Source organism: Rosa rugosa, chromosome 1, assembly GCF_958449725.1.
Source record: "Rosa rugosa chromosome 1, drRosRugo1.1, whole genome shotgun sequence".
Taxonomy (NCBI): domain Eukaryota; kingdom Viridiplantae; phylum Streptophyta; class Magnoliopsida; order Rosales; family Rosaceae; genus Rosa; species Rosa rugosa.
The window spans coordinates 58,998,428-59,019,774 of NC_084820.1; the positions used below are offsets into that span (position 1 = coordinate 58,998,428).

The 21,347-nt window shown below is 37.7% G+C and overlaps 1 protein-coding gene and 1 pseudogene across 1 annotated transcript; both read right to left on the minus strand.

Annotated features, from left to right (window-relative positions):
• Positions 1-827: 827 nt before the first annotated feature.
• Positions 828-9,084, minus strand: LOC133731679 (uncharacterized; annotated as a pseudogene).
• Positions 9,085-17,770: 8,686 nt separating this feature from the next.
• Positions 17,771-20,504, minus strand: LOC133725745 (protein DETOXIFICATION 41-like). Its single transcript, XM_062153114.1, has 8 exons — positions 20,104-20,504; positions 19,331-19,875; positions 19,054-19,140; positions 18,906-18,962; positions 18,553-18,791; positions 18,350-18,468; positions 18,179-18,265; positions 17,771-18,082 (listed from the first exon to the last, which is right to left on the minus strand). The coding sequence occupies exons 1-8, from the start codon at positions 20,416-20,418 to the stop codon at positions 18,011-18,013; spliced, it is 1,521 nt and encodes a 506-aa protein (XP_062009098.1). The 5' UTR covers positions 20,419-20,504; the 3' UTR covers positions 17,771-18,010.
• Between the last annotated feature and the right edge of the window lie 843 nt (positions 20,505-21,347).

Sequence of the window (21,347 nt, forward strand, 5' to 3'; positions counted from 1 at the left end):
TAAGGAATGAGGCTCTGGATTCCTAGCATGTATTTCTATTTGAATAAATAAAACAAGGATGCCCTACCCTTTTTGTCAAAAGTAGCAAAATTAAATATCTCTAGCTATCACTATCTGTTACGTAATTTTGCATTATCACTATCTGTTGTTTGCATTCCATCTATCACTATCTGTTGTTTGCATTCCATCTATCACTATCTGTTGTTTGCATTCCATCTATAACAACTATCACTATCCGTTTCCTATCAGAGTCTGAAGTTTGAAAAGCTTTGCCTACCAAAACAAAACCAGTTTTAAAACCAAGATTAAGACAAAACAGCAGTGATTCCGCCTGTTAAAGTATCCGCTAGGCAGGGAGCCGTTAGGAGAAAAACTTAGGCATGTTGAAGGCTAGTCTTGTTTTCATTTTGTTTTTAAAATTTCTAAGGCAGACAAAAGCTCTAAAGCTCAGGATAGCATAGGAAAAACCCCTTTTAGTCTTTTCCCAAGCAAATAGTAAGATACGAAAAAGTTGGTGCATCTGGGCACAATACGTGGAATTTTTGGGCATACGGGAATTATCCCAAAATTTAAATACTAGACTATTCCTATATATCCTTTCGTTCTTTTGTTTTACTGGTCCATCTAGGAAAGCTTGCTTCATCTCTAATCGCCGATGAAAATCATTTAATTAGTGTCCTTTGACAATTCCATGGGGATTACTAGACATCAGAGTAAAAGATGAAATTCAAGGGCCAGCTGACAAACTTATTCAATGAAAACAGGTGGAAAATTAAACAGCAAAAACCACAGAGAACTGGACTTGAATGCCAACGGTCGTCTATTGTCACAATTCAGTAGACCACAAGTAAACAAAAACCTGTTACCCTCAAAATAAAATGTTGTTTCTGAAAATACATCACAAAAATCTCAAACTTACATAAATGCTAGGATAGGTGGTGCACTAATTGCATTCTTGATTCTTGTCTAATGTGATCAATCAGTTAGACATTAGTGGTAGTGAATCAATTGATGAAGCAGTGCCACCATCCAAAGCTGACCCGGTTAATGTAGAAGCAACATCCCAAGGACAAGTTACTTCATTTCGGACACACTCAATCTCTTCACGATTTTGTTGTATAGTTGAAGATTTTACTGATTTATGAATCACCTCCAACTCCATTGCAACTTCTTTCATAGTAGGTCGTCTCTTGCCATTCATATCCAGACATCTTTTTGCAAGATCAGCTACTGTCAAAATATCTCCTGTTACACCATCCACCTTAACTCGAGCATCAATAATATCAAACAAATTATTCGACTCCAGTGAGAGATTGAAATATGAAACAAGGCCTCTGGATTCTTGTGACCTAGTCAGAGAAACTGGTTTTTCTCCAGTCAAGAGCTCGACAAGGACTACTCCAAAGCTATACACGTCACTTTTGTCTGTAAATTGACTTGATTGGAAGTACTCCGGATCCAAGTAACCAAATGTACCATGTACAAATGTGGTTAGGTGTGTTTGGTCTATGGAAACTGATCTTGAAGTCCCAAAATCTGCAACTTTTGCTCTGTATTTATCATCTAATAGTATGTTTGTAGACTTGATATCCCGGTGGTAAATTGGGAAAGCAGCTGCAGAGTGTAAGTATGAAAGAGCTCCGGCAACTTCTGCAGAAATCCTTAAGCGCATTTCCCATGTGAGTGGAAACTCTTCATTCTGATCATGGAGATACTGGTAGATATATAGTCCCTTTGGGTATGAATTCGTAAACCAAAAGTGGAACTTCGGTCTCTAAACAACAACCCAATAGTTTAACCACATTCCTGTGGTTAATTTGTGAAAGAATGACAATTACATTAATGAATTGTCCCACTTCACCCCCATCAACTATTTTAGACTTCTTTACAGCAACAATTCTTCCATCTGCCAACATTCCTTTGTAAACAGTACCTTGGCCTCCTTGGCCGAGTATTCTATCTACATTAAACCGGTCTGTGGCTTTTTCTAATTCCTTTGAATTGAACAGCTTAATTTTCTCAACATTAACTTCACCAGAAGATAGTTGCTGCTCTAATAATAGTCCCCCATTTTGTTTAAAGAACTTCTTCTTGAGTTTAATGTTTTTCCTTTTCTTCCAAAGTTTGTACAACCACCATGCACCAATTAGTAGAACTATCAGTCCAAAACCACTGCCGATACCTGCTTAGGTCAATAAGAAGAAACTTTACTTGTTCAAATACTTACTGCATGCAGATATAAATTGTATTAGGTTATGAAAACTGTAAAACATGGACATCTAGAAGAAGAAAAATGATGAGAACAAAAAGAAGCTCAGGAAATTCATATTCAGTCACCGACGGTAACTGACCCAAAAGGTAGCTCAGGAGTACATATGAAGTTACCGATGGTTATTAATTTAGAATAATATTGTTTAATTATGAAATTAAAAGTTGAATTCCAGACCAACAGATCCTGCTTTATAAAGAAGAGTATAAGGGGAGAAAGCAGATGCATATTCTACAAAAAAGATGATCATTTTTTGTACATTTGAAACTTGTATAAAATTTAAACTGATCCATTCTAGTACTATTGTAGCAATGATAAAGTAGGTCCTATAAACACATGATATATTGTTTACTTCAGAATTTTTATTGATCAACTCTTCCATTCCAATGACCTCAAAAATTATAGAGTTATATTCATGATTCAAACGTGTCGGCCACGACATACCTATGAAGATTACTTTAACCCGCGACTTGCTGGTTTCTGGGTAGCTGCATCCCCATCCATTATTATAATTGACACATACGAGCCCTGCAGAACAACTAGCTCTGTTTTCCGGATCCTCACATTCATTGATATCTGAAAAGTGCAAGAACGGTAAATTACTTGCTCTCTGAAACTAAATTGCAGGGATTAAGGAGAAATAAATTAGTGTTTCATTCAAAAATAAGTCAGGAAACTTATTGGTGGGTAAAGCTTGGAACTATATGTTCACCTCTGCATCCTTGAAGAAGATATGGATTTCCCTCAGAGCCCCCTCCACAGTAACATTCAAGCCTTGAGGATCCATATAATGAAGAGCTGTCATTGTAACTATCGCAATAACCATCTAGGTCACCAGGATACAGCACCGATGCATTTGTTTCCATAAAGGTCCCAAAAACATCAGTTGTTGAATGGTATAAGTTCCATTTTAGCTCCACGGGGACTTGGTCCATATCACTGGTGGCAGAAATATTTGTTGAATTTTTGGCAAATGACTCAAACCAGTCACGATCAACCAAAAATGCATAATTGCATGAACTTTTTGTGTAATTATCATTAGCCTGCTGGAAACTAGTATTGAAGGCAGAGAGGGAAGGAGGGATGACAGTCTGGCAGCAATCCACACCATTGCAGGTATTATGGCTGCTACTATTTTTACTATCAGTAGAATCATAACATTCGGACCTGCACCCGGCTGAAATGGTAACGCCATTTGAGTTTGAGGTGATTGTGGCCATAACTCCACAACCTACTGCAGTGAACATATTATTCTGGGAGAACATAAAAGGGCTTCCCTCCAAGTTGACTGCTTGACGATTTGGCTTGTCACTGCAATTAGAGAAGGTGATTGGGTTTCTGACCTTTAGAGTGCCTTCAACAGAAATATCTAGTACCTCCAGATTGGTGCCGTTCAAGAAAGGTGTAGGAGAGCCAGTAGACTTGTCACAGAATACTTGGAACCAGTCGTCATTAATGTAACAACCTGCTCCTATCCCAAAAGGGTATGGGATTTCAATGCCTCCACAATGCGATGGACAATTAGGCTTTGCTATGGGTGCTTCTGTTGCTACAATGGGTGCTTCTGATGCTACAACTAGTACTTCAGTACTACTCATAGACCACAGTAACAGAGTAATATGAAATAGCAACTGGGCAACCATTCTGCTTCTTTTTCCTTCTCTCTTGAATTATCTGCAAGTAGGAAGGTTTCTGCTAGCTAGCTGGAAAAGCAATTATATTAATTCTTAACCTTTCTTAGAATAGAAATAAATAGAAAGGAAATAAGAGGGTATAAGAGAAATTAAGTTCCTTGCAACTTCCTGCTGCTTTGTTCTCTCTTTGTAGGTAGATTTCCTCGGAAATTTCCTGCTATACGAACCAAGAAATTGTATTCTTGGTCAATACTAGTTTTAAATCAAATTTGTGTTGAAAACATTATATCCAGAAATTGTATTCTTGTTCAATCCTAATTTAAAATCAAATTTGTGTTGAAAACATTATATCCATTATTGATTTTTATATCAAACTCTGGCATTCCAGAAGGTCAACAGTTTCCTACCTTATATCTACTTGATTTTTAAATTTGTGTTGGCCTTTCTTTTTAGGCCTTAATTTCCTAAACCTATATCATTATTCTTTGATTTGATTGCACTAGAAATCTGTTGCCTCTGAAAATCACCTCGAACAAGATAGCCGAGAGATCAAGGAACAAACGTCCTTCTTGATGAATAGATTGCGGGGCGTGCCAGCACACGGCCAGAAGGCCAAGTGTGCAATTGTAGATGTAGTGCGCGTGTTCTGATTTCGTCGAGCGACTAAAAGTCGAGGAAGGAACAATCTCGGCTAAGGGTTCGATGCCTTGGAGACAAGGACTTTCGGGGTTGTTCAATGGACGAGTCGCAAATTGTAATTGGTAACAGAACAATTACGTTAAAACTACTCCTAGTGCAAAAATGTAGAGTACGATAATAGAAGAGCGAAGAATTAAACTCTATACTAAGAGCGGATAAGTAAAGAGCAATAAATTAACTTGTAAGAATTGAAAAAAAGTGGTAACGTAAAGAGCAAAAAGATAAATGGCTTGAAGATAAAACTATCAACTATTACAAAAAAGTAGCAAAGGAAACTATTGAAATCATACTAGGTTACAAGGAAAGAAGTAGTAGAGCTAACAACTAAGGAATTGAAAAGACAATGAAACTAATCTGGAGTTAGGAAAAATAAAAGGAAACTCATGATGGAGTTTTTGACTAGATATGTCTGTGTGTCCTATGTCTTTTGTCAATGCTTCTTTATATAGAGGTCATTGATAATCAAGCCGAGGTGGTCTTTCTCTTGAACTCAAATTGTTTACTTCAATCTTATTAGGACTCCTAATACATGTTAAGTAATTGATACACATGATGTATATCAAGGTCTCACGTCATCAACTAGTATGTATGACTTATCAATGTTAATCATGCAATTAGTTTAGCGTTGTATCACGGTCATGCAACAGAATCCTACTGGCCAATTCAACAAGTATTATTGCATGATTACATTAATTGGTTTGGACAGTTTGACACAACAACCTAGCAGCTTGTTAATCAAATGAAAATTTATCTTTAAGTCCGACTTCATAAGCTGCTCTCCTTACTCGTTGCGAATACCACCCATGCATTGCCAAAGAGATAAAATCTTTTAATGAACACTTATCTTCCAAATCAAGATAATTATCATCAAAATAGTAATTAAAAATTACCCATAATTATCTCAATCTCTTCATTCATTAAACGGCCACGATATGATCGATAGGCTGATATGCTAATACTAGGTATAAACAAAATAGACCGCAATAAAAGACTTCATCATGGAAAAGCACTGAATCATAACCATTGATGTCTTTTTCTTTCCACCTGTGTTTTCCTTACGGTTGTTTCCAATAACCAGCAGTCATACTTGAACAATTCAAAGTACTGTAACAAGGTATCAGTCAAAAGAAGTAAATTCGTCAAAACCAAAAACAATACTGTTCAAAGCAACACTCAGCTGTTGTTATTTGCGCGTGTTAAGTGTTCAATATTCATCTCTCCCCCTCATAAATTTTAGGGCTCTCCCAAGCATTTAATTTGTCAAACAGTTGACATATAAATGAATGACGACTAGGCTTTGCTAACGAAGTAGTTTGTGACTTGTGACTTGTGACTGCTACTATTGCTATTAGTATAACACAAAAACAGAGTAATATAAAGCAGCTGAACAGGGGTTCTGCTAATCTTGCAGTCTAGTAGGTGCAATTGAGTTTCAAATAGATGCAAGCTCTTATAATGTTGTCTGACTTCTCTCCATAAATGCTGCTAGGTTCTCCCCACGTTGCAAGATCCGACGATAAAATCGTCCCTCTCGTATGTTTTAACCAGGAAAGAAGTAGAGATTCACATTTATGGAAGACCTTTAATATTGCATACATAGGCTGATGGTATAAAATACTTTTAGTCCAAAAACATATTGGATATTACAACAAATCGTAACTTATATCGTCTCAAGAAACATATATAAGTGGTTCTACATCCGATGGAGAACCACTACCAATATGGATTGTGTTATATCGTGCTGAAGTAGAACCAACATGCCATCCATTTAGGACATATTCAACCTCTGCTGAATTTGTATGAACGTCAGAATCTTTTGCTGATAATTGAAATATTCCCTCCAATTGAACTGCAACTTCTTTCATAGTAGGACGTTTCTTTCCCTTCATATTCAAGCAACGCCTTGCAAGCTGTGCAACTGCCATAATTTCTTCCTTGCCACCTTCATTCATAACTCGAGCATCAAGAATGTCAAGCAGACAATTCTCCTCCATTGAAAGAAGGAAATAATTTGTCAGGCTTCTCCACTCTTCTGGCCTCGTCTGAGAAACTGGCTTTTGCCCAGTTAGAAGTTCAACAAGGACCACTCCAAAGCTATAAACATCACTCTTATCTGTAAATTGGCTAGACTGGAAGTACTCTGGGTCTAAATAACCAAATGTTCCTTGAACTTGTGACATGGTAAGATGTGTTTTGTCGATGGCAACTGTTCTGGAAGTTCCAAAGTCTGCAACTTTAGCTCTAAATTTATCATCCAAGAGTATGTTGGAGGTCTTGATATCTCGATGGTAAATGGGAAAGGAAGTTGCTGAGTGTAAGTAGGAAAGAGCTCCTGCCACTTCAATAGAAACTCGCAACCGCACTCTCCATGTAAGAGGAAACTCCTCATTCTGGTGATGAATATACTGAGAAAGAGTTCCATTTGGTATGAATTCATAAACTAGAAGGGGAACTTCGGTCTCTAAACAACAACCCATTAATTTAACCACATTCCTATGAATTATTTGTGAAAGAATAACAATTTCATTAATGAATTGTTCAACTTCTCCTTCATCAACTATTTTAGATTTCTTTATCGCCACAATACTTCCATCTGCGAGCATGCCTTTGTAAACAGTTCCATGGCCTCCTTGACCTAGAATTCTGTTTGCATTATAATTATCTGTGGCTTTCTCCAACTCCTCGGAATTGAACAATTTAATTTTCTCAACATTAACGTCACCAGAAGATTGTTTCTCCAGCAGCAAACCACCATTCTGCTTAAAAAACTTCTCCTTGAGTTTAGTGTTTTTTCTTTTCTTTATGACATTGTGTAACCCCCATGCACAAATGAGTATAAGCAATGCTCCAAGAACACTGCCGACAACTGAATAGCTCGATCAATAAAATGAGAAAGGGGTAAATATAACTTGGTGGAGAAGGTATCGTTTTATATGTTCTAAGATTGGAAAAGAAATAATTCAGAAGTTATCATATATTAGGATTTAGAGATCGAGTGCAAGGGCATACCAATAATTGCCAGTTTAACCGTTTGATCCGGAGATTGGCACCTAAACGAACCACGAACGTTGATACAAATGCTGGCACCAGGACATGGGTCTGAATCTTCACATTCATTGATATCTGAGATTTATACAAATATTGTAACTAACGAAGGAATTTGATGCAATTAGTGGAAATTAAACATTTCAATAGGCTGTCTGTACAGAAACAATTTCAATATTCAGTTAAATAGAATAAATAGAATTTTTTTTTTTTTTTTTGGGCAGCAGAGGCCTTCGAAATTGCACTTGAAGAACTTTGAGTTCATATGTTGTTGAACTGTAAATGATGGAATTAAGTTTTAAAAGATACAAAGTGTAATTTCTACGTACGTCATGATTTTTCAGCTCGGAAATGTTTATTTTACCTTGACATCCGTTGGGAAGGTAGGGGTTTCCCTGAAACCCGGATGAGCAGGAACACAAACTAGCATTTGTGCATGTCGTGCCCGAGTTATTGGCCCAATCAGCTGTTCCACGTATTTGAAGAGTTGAGTAATTACTTAATCTCCAGTCGAGCAACATAGGGATGGCAAGTTGCTTTATGGATACCATTCCTCCGCTTGAGTACCCAACCCAATCCGGGTTTACCAAAAATGCCTTCTTGCAAGAGTCATTTCCAGGGTAAGTTGTATCTATTGCTTGATAGCTGTAGTTGAAAGCAGTAAGATTCGGAGGAATGTTGGTCTGACAGCATGAGTTGATACCTGTGCAGCCATCAAGAAATTCACGTTGTGCAGGATCACTGCCGTCACAAGTGGCCAGGCAGACACCAACTTTTGAACCGTTGGAGAGCATCATCCAGGTGATTCCACCGCATCCAATTACAGTGAATTTGTTTTTCTCGGAGTAGAGGAACGGGCTTCCGCTCAAGTTGGCTGGTAGGACGGCAGTTGCCTGATCAACGCAGCCAAGACTAGAAAATGTGAAGTTATTTGTTACCTGCATTGTTCCTGCTTCAAGAGAAATATTGATGACCACAAGGTTCAGATTGGCGGGGTTCAAGTAAGCTGTGGGTTGGCCGGCGAACTTGCCGGTGGGTTTGTAACAGAAAATTTTGAACCAGTCGTCTATGTAACAACCTGCTTCAATTCCAAAAGGATATGGGATTTGAACGTCTCCGCAATATGATGTACAATTAGGCTTTGCTATAGGTACGGCTTCTGATGCTACCGGCTGCGCCGCAATAGTACTCATAGACCACAAGAACAGAGTAATCACATGAAGTAAAAACAGAACAGGTACCATTCTGCTGCTTCTTTCTCTTCTCTTGGTTGTCTATCTATATTCTGGCAGGAAGATTGGAATCAGAAAATTAAGCAAATGATTCTAAGTACTCTCATCCCTGTTTGGATATGTGTGTTTATATATTGTGTTTTCAGGGTGAGAGATAGTTCTTTGCATCTTCTCAGGAACAAATTACGTAGTCTTCTCAAACACGACTCCAAGAAGATATGTCACCATTTAGAAATTTCTCATTCTGCTTTGCTTTCCAGGTGTTAAATTGTTGCTGCAGCCATACTTGACAAATAAAAATCGAGGTGACTTGACTGTGAAGGGGTCAATTATATATGCTACTCATGTCATGTTTTACCGAAGCGGTCAAAAGCTGCAGCCATACTTGACAAATAAAAATCGAGGTGACTTGACTGTGAAGGGGTCAATTATATATGCTATTCATGTCATGTTTTACCGAAGCGGTCAAAATTCAAATCAGTACTACAAAATATCAATATTAATTCAGGGGGGAAAATTTTGCAAACAGTACACCAAGTAAATGCCACTAATAATTTCTATACATAAAATTTCAAACTGAGCATTTCGGTACACGAAATTTGAAATTCGACCCACTATCTAGACACGACGTCAATGACGCCGTTAATTTGAGGGGTAATATGGTCTATTCAGATTTTTACTATGAGCACCCGGCCTTCTCTCTCTGGGCACCCAGCGTTCCCTCTTTCTCTCTCTCTCACTCACTATGACTCTATCAGTACCCCATCTCTCTCCCCCCCTCCCAATCTCGATCACCTCTGCAATTCCAACCATCCACATCTTCTCTCTATTGGATTCATCAAACAACCCATTTGCATCATCTAACCTGCCTTCCTTAGACAAGCCATTTATTAAGGATTTATCAAACAACCCAATGCGATGGTCGCCGGGGAGAGAGAGAGAGAGAGAGAGAGAGAGAGAGAGAGAGAGAGAGAGAGAGAGAGAGAGAGAGAGAGAGAGAGAGAGAGAGAGAGAGAGAGAGAGAGAGAGAGAGAGAGAGAGAGAGAGAGAGAGAGGGGTCGAGCTTTCTGGGTTTATGTATGTTTTGTTGTTCGGCGGTGGCTTCAAGAGACTCTGACGAGGTCTGTAGAGGGTGTGGTGGTTCTCTAAGGCGGTCAGCGGCGGCTGGGTCGCAGAGGAGTTTACCTCCAATCTCCTTTCAATTTCAGGTCGGATCGGGAGATTCTCTCGCACCCCACAACGATGGTGGAGGTCCTGGAGGATCGAGGCCGGCCGCCAGAAGAATGGATTGATCTGAAAGGGAAGATGGAGAGGAGATGGGTTCTGGGATAAATGGATTGACAGAGAGGTGTGTGGATAGTGGCGGCTGTGCTGGTGCTGAGTCGGGGCTGAGAGAGAGAGAGAGAGGAGATCCTTTTTTTTTCTTTTCTTTTCTTTTTTTACCAAAAAAGTGAGCCAGAATGTGAGAGTACTAAATTACCCTTTAACAAATGAACAATGACATAAAAGTTGACATAAAAGTTAACGGCGTTATTGACGTCGTGTCTATATAGTGGGTCGGGCTTCGGATTTCGTGTACCAAAATGATCAGTTTGAAACTTTATGTATCAAAATTATTAGTGGTCTTTACTTGGTGTACTGTTTGCAAAATTTTCCCTAATTCAGGAGAAGAAAAATCATCGGGACAAATTATCAATGTCATTGGCCTTTTGCTTCTTCTTGATAAAGTAATCTGGGGTTCACATCCAAAACCAATTGGCAATGGATGGAGTGGCCCAAACCCTTATAAACTCATAGGCAATGTCCCATTTTTCCCATGTGGGATGTATATATTCTCAACACGCGCCCGCACGTGTGGCGAATTTCCAAGCCATGCACGTGGACAACTTTGACTGACGTGGAGCCCGTGTGGCCGTTAGGTATGCACACGTGGGATAACCGACTCTGATACCATGATAAAGTAATCTGGGGTTCACATCCAAAACCAATTGGCAATGGATGGAGTGGCTTAAACCCTTATAAACTCATAGGCAATGTCCCATTTTTCCCATGTGGGATGTATATATTCTCAACACTTCTTCCTCCTCGATTTCTTTATTTACCCATCTCCGGTCGAGTAGGATGGTAGTTTAATTTAGAGCTCCAGTTAGCCATGAAAAGAAGATGACTCTCAACTAGCCTAACCTTCTTTACAGCAGCTTTCTTCCCAGTTTATAATGGTATAATATATGTGAGTTGGAAAGATGATTATTTTGAAATTTTCTTTTTAAGAATTTAGAATAACCAAAATGTACGTAAGTGATAACTCAAGGAAGAATTGGCTTCAAGCCTTCAACGTGACACTAGAGGAATTCTCAAATTGGTGGATATATAGAAGAACTGACTTCAACATGCATGATACTAACTGGAAGTTCGGAACAGTTCTCAAATGAAACGTTCTCCTTGTCGAGTAAACTTATCTTTCAGGTTTCTAGGTTCATATTTTAGCTAGCTAGCTCATTAATCTAGATCAGAAGCTATATTTGTTCTTCAGAGTCTTTGAAGAAAACCCTAGCTCGATCATTAGCAAAATGTAAGAGACGGAATAAGAAAGATAATAATATTGGAGTTGTTTGTATGTAGCATAACCAGGAAAATATAAGAAATTGCATCGTAGAGAAGCTGATGGTCTAAAAGATCAATGGGTTAGTTAGGAAGATCAATGCGTTTTTGCGATCATTCGCAAGTCTTCGGAGGAAACAGGCTAGCTAAGAAACTGACTTTTTCATGTATAACTAAGAAAACCCAGAAATTAAAAGCATTACATATGCTGTTGAAGGAAATCGACTTTGTGTGCCTAATCAGGATAAGTTTCATATTTGTAATAGGAGAGAATGTTCTAGAATTCCTAGTCCTATTCGGAATAGTTTTCCTTATAACATTAGAACATGTACTTTGTAATCCCTATTATTCTCGATCAATATTGAACACACAATTCTCTCATCAATCTCTCTCAATTCTATTATTCTTAAACATATGCCTAATTAATGTGTGCTATATAGTCTAAGTGATCGATTGAGAATATTCCAAGTCCCTAAACATATAATTCAATGGGTTTCTATTGATCAAGAGTAGTGGTTTGTTTGAGTCAGACTACGGATCCGGGAAAAAAAAAAAAACATGTGTAACATGTTGCAATGCATAAACCAATACAAGCAAAAGAAACGCATGCATTACATAGTAAGAGGCGATCATCTATAAGATACAGAGTTGAGAGTCTACTCCAAAGAAGTTAGTGTTGGAAAATTTAGGTCGATGGATGTTATGTTCGCCACCAGATTTCGTCTCCTATAAAATTCAAAAATACAATATATTATTAGTAAATAAATATAATCACATTAATGTCATAATAAGCTGAAAATCATATAAGATCAATACTTATCTTTTAGATTTGTAAAACACCACCTAATGATTGCTTCCAAAAGAGTTTAAGGTTGGGCCTCTTGACCATTTATCTAATTTGAGCCCAACAAATGCCCACTTACTCCACTAAAAGATTTGTGTGCCTACTTATCCAATTTAAATGTAAAAAAACAAGTTTGCTCTTCAAATAATTAATAGGTCATTGGAGACTTAACCGGACTCCGGTCACCGGTCGGAGGTTCTCAAAGAGGTCGCCAGAGACTTTTATTACCCCCGAAAAAGTTTATTAGGGGGCAATAAAATGTTTATTAGGCATTATTGGGGGACGGTAAAAAGTTTATTGGGAGGCAATAAAACAGGACGCCGAACTCCGATCACTGGTCCTAATGATTGTTTCCAAAAGAGTTTAAGGTTGGGCCTCTTGACCATTTATCTAATTTGAGCCCAACAAATGCCCACTTACTCCGCTAAAAGATTTGTGTGCCTACTTATCCAATTTAAATGTAAAAAAACAAGTTTGCTCTTCAAATAATTAATAGGTCATTGGAGACTTAACCGGACTCCGGTCACCGGTCGGAGGTTCTCAAAGAGGTCGCCGGAGACTTTTATTACCCCCGAAAAAGTTTATTAGGGGGCAGTAAAATGTTTATTAGGCATTATTGGGGGACGGTAAAAAGTTTATTGGGAGGCAATAAAACAGGACGCCGAACTCCGATCACTGGTCCGAAGGTTGTCGGAAATTTGCAAAGAGATCGTCGGAGACTTTTATTACCCCCCCCCCCCCCCCAAATAAAAAGTTGTTGGGGGGCTCATAAGAAGTTTATTGGGTACTATTGTTTTGGGGGGGGGGGGGGGGGGGGGGGAGGGAGGGGAGGGGAAGGGGGCAATAAAAAGTTTATTGGGTATTATTAGGGAGCAATAAAACCGAACTCCAGTCACCAATCGCTGAACTCTGGCGGCCAGTGGTCGGATTTCGGTTACCTGTGATCGAAGTCCCGCAACCCATCGAACTTCGACGACTGGTGACCAGAGTCCCGCGAAGTATCTCTCTCTCTAAGTGACAAAGGGAGAGTGCGCAAAATTGTCCCAAAAATAAACAAATAATAATAATAAATAATTTAATAGCGTATTAGGAAAAAAAAAATGTAATTTGTTAGGTAAGTAGACAATCTTATAAGATGTTTGGGTAAATGGGGTTAGTGTAGCTCAAATTTGGGTAAATGGGCATTTTCCCCAGGTTGAGGCGTGTAAACACTGCCCTTAAGAGTGGATTTTGCCTTTTGGAGACAATGTCTCAGTGTAGCAGGTTTGTGGCGCCCTACCCTCTAGAATACAATAACCTTTAATCCTTGTAAGCGTACCCTCGCAAAATTGGATCCTAGAACTGCCTGATTCTTTCCTTTGACATAATGTAAAATAGTAAAATTCTCAAAACTGTACGAAACATAATAATTCAATAAAGAAAGAGAGAGAGTGTTTTTGAAAGAGATGATGAAGGATAAAGAATATGTGTATCTCAATGACCTAGCGGTGTCTAAGCTTATATATGAGTTGCTAGCTTGTATAATGATGAAAATCATAAAGAGATTGAATGACAATAGAGAGGTTACAAAATTGGTAAACGTTATAACCCCACAAAAGAAATAATTATCAGGTAGGTTATGGTTATCATAATAATATGAACCAATTATTAGTTTGTAATCCCCAATAAATGCTCTAAAATCAAAATAGAAATTTAACTACAAAATTTAAGTCGAAGCAGTTAGAAGATGCAGCAAATAGCTTCCAATAAATAATAGTGTATTTTAAAATATCAACTAAAATTCCAACCGTTAGGAAATCCAAAAACAAGGAATTATATATATACACACACACACACACACAGATCCTATCCAGAGCGAGGTCTCGCTCTGAAATTAAAGTGCGAGGTTGGAGTTTACTAGTTTAGGGTCACTTTTCAGTCTCATATCCACATCTCGACCGTTCAGCTTTTAGGTATTAATGTATATTTGCAAAATTTCAGCCAAATTAATGATCTTTAAGGTATCTAACTCGCTTAAACCAATGGACGGACTGAATCTGTCCAATCTGACCATCAATTTGGCTGAAGTTTTGCAGAGTTGATCTATACATTAGTACTAAAAACTGAACGGTTGAGATGTGGATATGAGACCGAAAAGTGATCCTAAACTCCAACCTCGCACTTTAATTTCAGAGTGAGGCCTCACTCTGGATAAAATCTATATATATATATATATATATATATATATATATAGCAGAGCTCCGCTTTGAAATTAACTTGTGAAGTTCGAGTTTTGGGTCACTTTTCTGTGGCATATCCACATCTCGACCGTTCAGTTTTTAGGTACTAGTGTATAGATCATCTCTGCAAATTTTCAGCCAAATTGATAATCGTTAAGGTATCTAACTCGCTTAAACCAATGGACGGACTGAATTTGTCAACCTGAACCGTTCTAGCTTTAAGGCCGTTATCAATGCCTTAACGATCATCATTTTGGCTGAAAATTTGCAAAGATGATCGATACACTAGTATCTAAAAACTGAACGGTTGAGATGTGGATATGAGACGGAAAAGTGATCCTAAACTCCAACCTCGCACTTTAATTTCAGAGTGAGGCCTCACTCTGGATAAAATCTATATATATATATATAGCAGAGCTCCGCATTGAAATTAACTTGTGAAGTTCGAGTTTTGGGTCACTTTTCTGTGGCATATCCACATCTCGACCGTTCAGTTTTTAGGTACTAGTGTATAGATCATCTCTGCAAATTTTCAGCCAAATTGATAATCGTTACGGTATCTAACTCGCTTAAACCAATGGACAGACTGAATTTGTCAACCTGAACCGTACTAGCTTTAAGGCAGTTATCAATGCCTTAACGATCATCATTTTGGCTGAAAATTTGCAGAGATGATCGATACACTAGTATCTAAAAACTGAATGGTCGAGATGTGGATATGCGACCAAAAAGTGACCCAAAACTCAAACTTCACACGAACTTTTCGATTACATTTTGACATCTCAACCGTTTAGTTTTTAGGTCCTAATGTGTAGATCACTTCTGCAAATTTTCAGCCAAATCGGTGAACATTAAGATATCAAACTAGACTAAATCAATGGACAAACCAAATATGTCAAACCTGAACAGTTCATACTTATAATTTTAAATCGCAGTTTTGAATGGTTTAACGATAATCAATTTGCAGAAGTGATCTATATATTAGGATCTAAAAACTGAACGGTTAAGATACCAAAATATTATCGAAAAGTTGGTTTAATGCCTCATCCCTAGAAAAGACCAAAAATAGAGATCCCTCACTAGAAAAGTCTTGTGTGTGTGTGTGTGTGTGTGTGTGTGTGTGTGTGTATATATATATATATATACAGGGCCCTTCTAGTGAGGGATCCCTTTTTTTGCTCTTTTATAGGGATAGGCATTAGACCAACTTTTCGATCATATTTTCACATCTTAACCGTTCAGTTTTTAGGTCCTAATGTATGGATCACTTCTGCAAATTTTCAGCCAATTTGATGATCGTTAAGGCATTCAAAACTGCAATTTACCATTATAAACACGAACGGTTCCGGTTCGACAGATTCGGTCCGTTCGTGTAAATTGCAGTTTTGGATGTCTTAACGATCACCAATTTGGCTGAAAATTTGCAGAAGTGATCTATACATTAGGACCTAAAAACTGAACGGTTAAGATGTGAAAATATGAACTAAAAGTTAGTCTAATGCCTATCTCTATAAAAGACCAAAAAAAGGAATCCCTTAGTGGAAGCCCTCTATATATATATAACCCCAAGATATCAATTACCCCCTCGAACAACTCGAGGACGACCAAAACCCCAAGACTCCCCCACTATCATGCCAAGGCCAAATACCCCATCAGTAACCATGTCTCTCTTATATATGTGTGTGTGTGTTCATAGACTCACATCATCTTGAAATTAATAGTGGTTGTACATCGATCAAGGAATTACCATCATCAGTACACGGTCCTGTTGATACAGAAACAGCGTCCCATGTCTTGGTTATTTCAGGAGGCTGGACATATGCTACGTCTGCCAAGTTTTGATTAACATATCAGAAGCATTAGCTAACAATTGAATTTCCTTCCAACTCTGCTGCTACTTCTTTCATGGTAGGTTGTTTTTTCCATTCAAATTTAAGCACCGTTTTGGAAAGTCGGCAACTTTCATTATTTCTTCCTTCCCAGTTCCAACCCTCCTTCATAACTCTCACATTTAGAATATCAAATAGGGGATTCAGTTCCATAAAAAGAAGGGAAAAGGTTGCTAGGCTTCTGTCTCTTGCTATCTTCCGGTTAAGAGCTTTGCAAGGACCACACCAAAATTATAGACCTTGGTTTGTGTCTATAAATTGGCTAGATTGGAAGCACTCTGGGTCCACATAACCAAATGTTCCCTGCACTAGTGTGGTTCGGTGGATTAGGTCAATTGAGACAATTCTTGAAGTTCCAAAGTCTGCTACTTTTGCTCTGTTTTTCTCATCCAATTAGTATGTTAATTAGATGACTTGATATCTCGATGGTAAGCGGAATCAGCAACCGTCTTATATATGTAAGAAGCCACGAAGGAAAGGGCTCCTGCAAGTTACTAGAAAGGTGACTACATAACAACATGCATATGGACATATGGTCGATTCAATCATGCTAACATGATTGTAACCTTTTCTTCTCATAGGCGAAGGTTACGTATTTGAATTAAAATAATAATAATAATAATAATAACATTCATGTATCTTCCTCTTCTTCTTCTTATTTTTTTTTCCTTGATAACTATAGAGTGGCCCTTTTTTAATAGGCGAATTAGGTTGAACGATTAACATGTAGATGATGCTATTCCATAAGCTTTAAGGCAGCGCTTAATGTCAAGCTAGTGACCATGGTCTAGGTGAAACTGTGAAAAGGTTAGGTACAGTTCTCTGTTCTCATATGAAAGATTGCGGATCGTCATGTACGTTGTTGAAGAAAGCGATCGATGCATTACATACCATTTGGTGTTCTGGAATCTTCACATAAAGTATTAATTGAAGAGGTTGATGGATGGAGACTTGATTTGTTCATATACCGAAAGTACATTGAGCTGGGAAGATTTACATTGAATTGGTCATAGATGGATTGCACATGTTTAGAAACTTTAGATGCACTCTGTTCCACTACCCCCTTTTTAAGTAGTTTCTGTCAATGGACTATTTCTAATTTTTCTTTTTTTCCTTCAAACGGAAATATTATTATCTCGAAGAAATAATAGTCAGGGTACGTGAAATCAAGACTCCGAAATTAAAGTTAATAGAATAATTATATTCAATACAATTTATGAGCCAAGAAATTGAGCTATCATACGAGCAAAGACATTTTATTCTCATGGACGACAATAATGAATTTCAAAGATATTCAATTGACTAGAAGTTGATATTAAATTATCAAATGTTGTCAGCTAAGCTTAACAATATGACCATTGATCATTCGAAAATTACTCTGTTGATTTATGTTTCATTTTCTATTTTGAATAGTTTCACACCTGGCTTTGTCATTACTCCAAGTTTGATATTAACATATAAACATTTTCCAACCATTGCTTAGATTTCTGCTTTCTTCTGATTAATCTAATGGTGAACAATCTTAGATGTAGTACAACATACACCGGAGTACGGTAAAATCTCCGTGTATGAAGGTCCTTATATAGGCCCCACCAAGTTCAAGATTTCTTCACTTGTAGATCTTTTCAAGCGATCAGCAGCTTTCACAACCTACAAAAGAAGTGATCAAAAGCATTGGTGAAAACTTGACCAAATGAAATTGAGGTATATGATATAATTTGTTAAAAATATAACCTAGATACTTACCTCAGCATTCCAATTTGTTCTGGCAGTGAGAATAATTAGAGTTATTGTTTGTAAACCAACGCCCACAATCATCCCCCACCAAATGCCCTGAAAAATATAGGCCAAATTTCAGAAACTATGAGTAATGTCACTACTGGCAAATTCGAGTTAGGGACAGATTTAAGTACTTACTGCTACTCCCATATCAGTTTTGAAGCCAAGAACACATCCAATTGGGAGTCCAATGATATAGAAACAAATAACGTTAACATAAGCCACGATGTCTTGCCACCCGCTTCCAATTGCCACACCTGAAAATATTTACACAAGAATGTTACACCTAAAGTTGGAGTATAGAAATTTAAGAATGGTGCCTAATTCTATCTTAATAGTACCTGAGAGTATAGGTTGGATGCCATTCAAAAAAACAGAGATAGCCAGCATCGGAATTAACTCAATCACTGCTTGGATAACCTCGGGGTCGCTTGTAAACAGCTTGCTTAATCCAATTTGGAATATCAAAATGATTGCAGTGAAGACTACACTAATCAGGATGCTTGTACCGGTCACTACAAAAACCGAAAATTTGGCCACCTTTGGATTACCAGCCCCTAGCTCATTACTCACTCTAACACTGCAAAAAGTAAGCCAAAATCCCATTGTGAATATGTAGAACTCTTCCAAGTCTTCAAATCCAATGAACACTATATCAGACCATATATCTTAACATTGTGTATTTGTCACAAACCTGGCTGCTGCACTTAATCCTAACATAAACTGCAGACTCCAGCACCAGTAATTCATACTGCAATTAAATCACGTACAGAAATCAGAAAATTTAGATATACCTAATCAAATTGACTGATCGAGAAAACGGAAATGTAAAAAAGACATACCAAATTGAAAGGGAATCTAGAGATATTGTAGGGTTGGGGAGGAGCCCAGATATCAGGGTTAGTCCTTGGTTGTACCATATCTCCAAACTACAATAATGCACCATCAAGAAAACAGTTAATATTTTTTACTCAAGTTAAACGTGCACAAGTGAACGCAAGCTTTAGTTTGATGTATAAGTTAATATCACATACTCCAAAGTATGATAAAAATTTCACACATAAATATTATTTACCAATGATATGATATATATAAGATTAGCGGGGTAGTGGCACATACCACAGCATGACGGCAGAGGCGATAGTCAACTTTAAATAAGGCCAAATTCCATTGAAAGCTTTCCAAGAGAAGCCGGTCCAAGTTTCGTTGCAGTTGGGGCTTACAAGAATGTAAATCCCACATATTAAAACAAGCAACCACCAAGAAAAACTCAGTGTAAGAGCAGCACCAGTTAGTCCATAGTCAGCAACATATACCACTAGCCAAGTGAGAAGAATGTGAAGGGTGAAAACTCCCGTAGAGATGTATGCCAAAGGGTTCACTATGTTCTGTGCTTGAAGGAACCTCTGTTGTGGGCAGTTTATGGCAAATGCATAGAGTTGAGGGATCAGGCCGCGTGCAAAGATTTGACCCTGCCCTGCTATGTCCTCTGATTGGCCGATGGCGATGAGTATTGCGCCTGACCACCAGTACACAGGTGTGAGGAGGATTGCAGCTCCCAAGTGCAAAATGATTGCTCTTTGGCATATGATCCCCATTGCTGGCAAGTGTTTGGCTCCATAGGCTTGCCCACAAACTGTTTGTACAGCACTTGCCATGCCCAACTTTGAGTTCAAATTAAGCAAGAATTCAACAGAAATTAATTAGATGATATAAATGTACATAAAGATTGATGGGTAGATAATGCATGTTTTCTTATCATCAGATATCTAATACGCATGACATGCAGAATAAGTAGAGTTTTGATGTGAAATCCAAACAAGTATTGATATAACATGTCAACCTGTAAAAAATGAAAACATCAAGTTACACATAGGTACGTAATTACGTACCATGATTCCATAAGCAAGACCTTGTATTCCAACACTAGCAATCGAGGCACCAGCGAGCTCCAAAGCGCTCATTTGCCCACAAAATATGAGAGTGACGAAACTCAACATATAATTGAATACAGAAACAGCAATTGATGATCCAGATAAAATCCAGAGGATCCTTGACTCCCAAGCAACCAGCCGAGCCCAGCATCGAAATGCCACCCGCCGCGGTTGTTCTAGAAACTCTTCGATCACGGTGGACGACAGATCAGAAATGCGAGTCGTCGGAGAGTCAATTCCATGTAGTAGCGGCTGCTCTTCTTCGGATCCCATGGTTTCTAGTTGGTAAGTGTAATAGTGATCGATTTTATTATGTGTTTACTCAACTGGTACAAACCCATTCCCTGAATTATCATATATACGATGTCTGGTGACTAAGAATATAATAAGAGGGCACCTAGCTACTTCCGCGATTTGTGTTAGGCACACTTACCAAGGTCTTCATATTGAACTAGTAGATCGAGCGATGGTTTAGGTACGCACATGCACACAGTACTTCTACGCAATATTAAAATTCATCAAAAAAAAAAAAAAAATCCTTTTTTGTTTTGTTTGACTTCTAGTCTTATTAATGCCCCCCTCATGATTAGTGTTATAATAATAGCGAAAGGTTGATACTAAGCCTTTTGTGTGGGACTCGCTTGGAAATGCTTTATATGACTTTTTTGTTGTTGTCTCAGCTGGCCAACATTCGGGCTCTTTGTTCGGTGCAAATTCTCTGTCTGTCATTGAATGGAAGGTGAGCGAAGGGTTTAAATTTGTTCGAAATTGTCTCAAAATTTTTATAAATGGATCTTATTGATATTTGTTGATGTATAAATATCTTTAAAATTAATTTGTAAGTATTAATATGACTAAAATATATTAAATTTTTTATTAACACTGAAATTTACATATGAATTTCTCTAAATCTGTACCAAAATACATTTCTCTAAATTTAAAATATCAAAATTGACATTTTGAACATTGTTAGTGAGATATATGAGTCCAATCAACATCACTTCCAAAATCTATCTTTCTTTTCCTTGAGATAATTTTGTCAAAAATTAGTTTCTTTAATTTATTTATTCATACGAGAAAGATTAGAAAGTAAAAAAAAAAAAAAAAAAAAAAAAAATCCCGACCTTAACATGAACTTAAAGAATCAAAACTATTAGTTAGAAGCACAGGCAACCTAAAAACGTTGCTAAGCACATGCACAC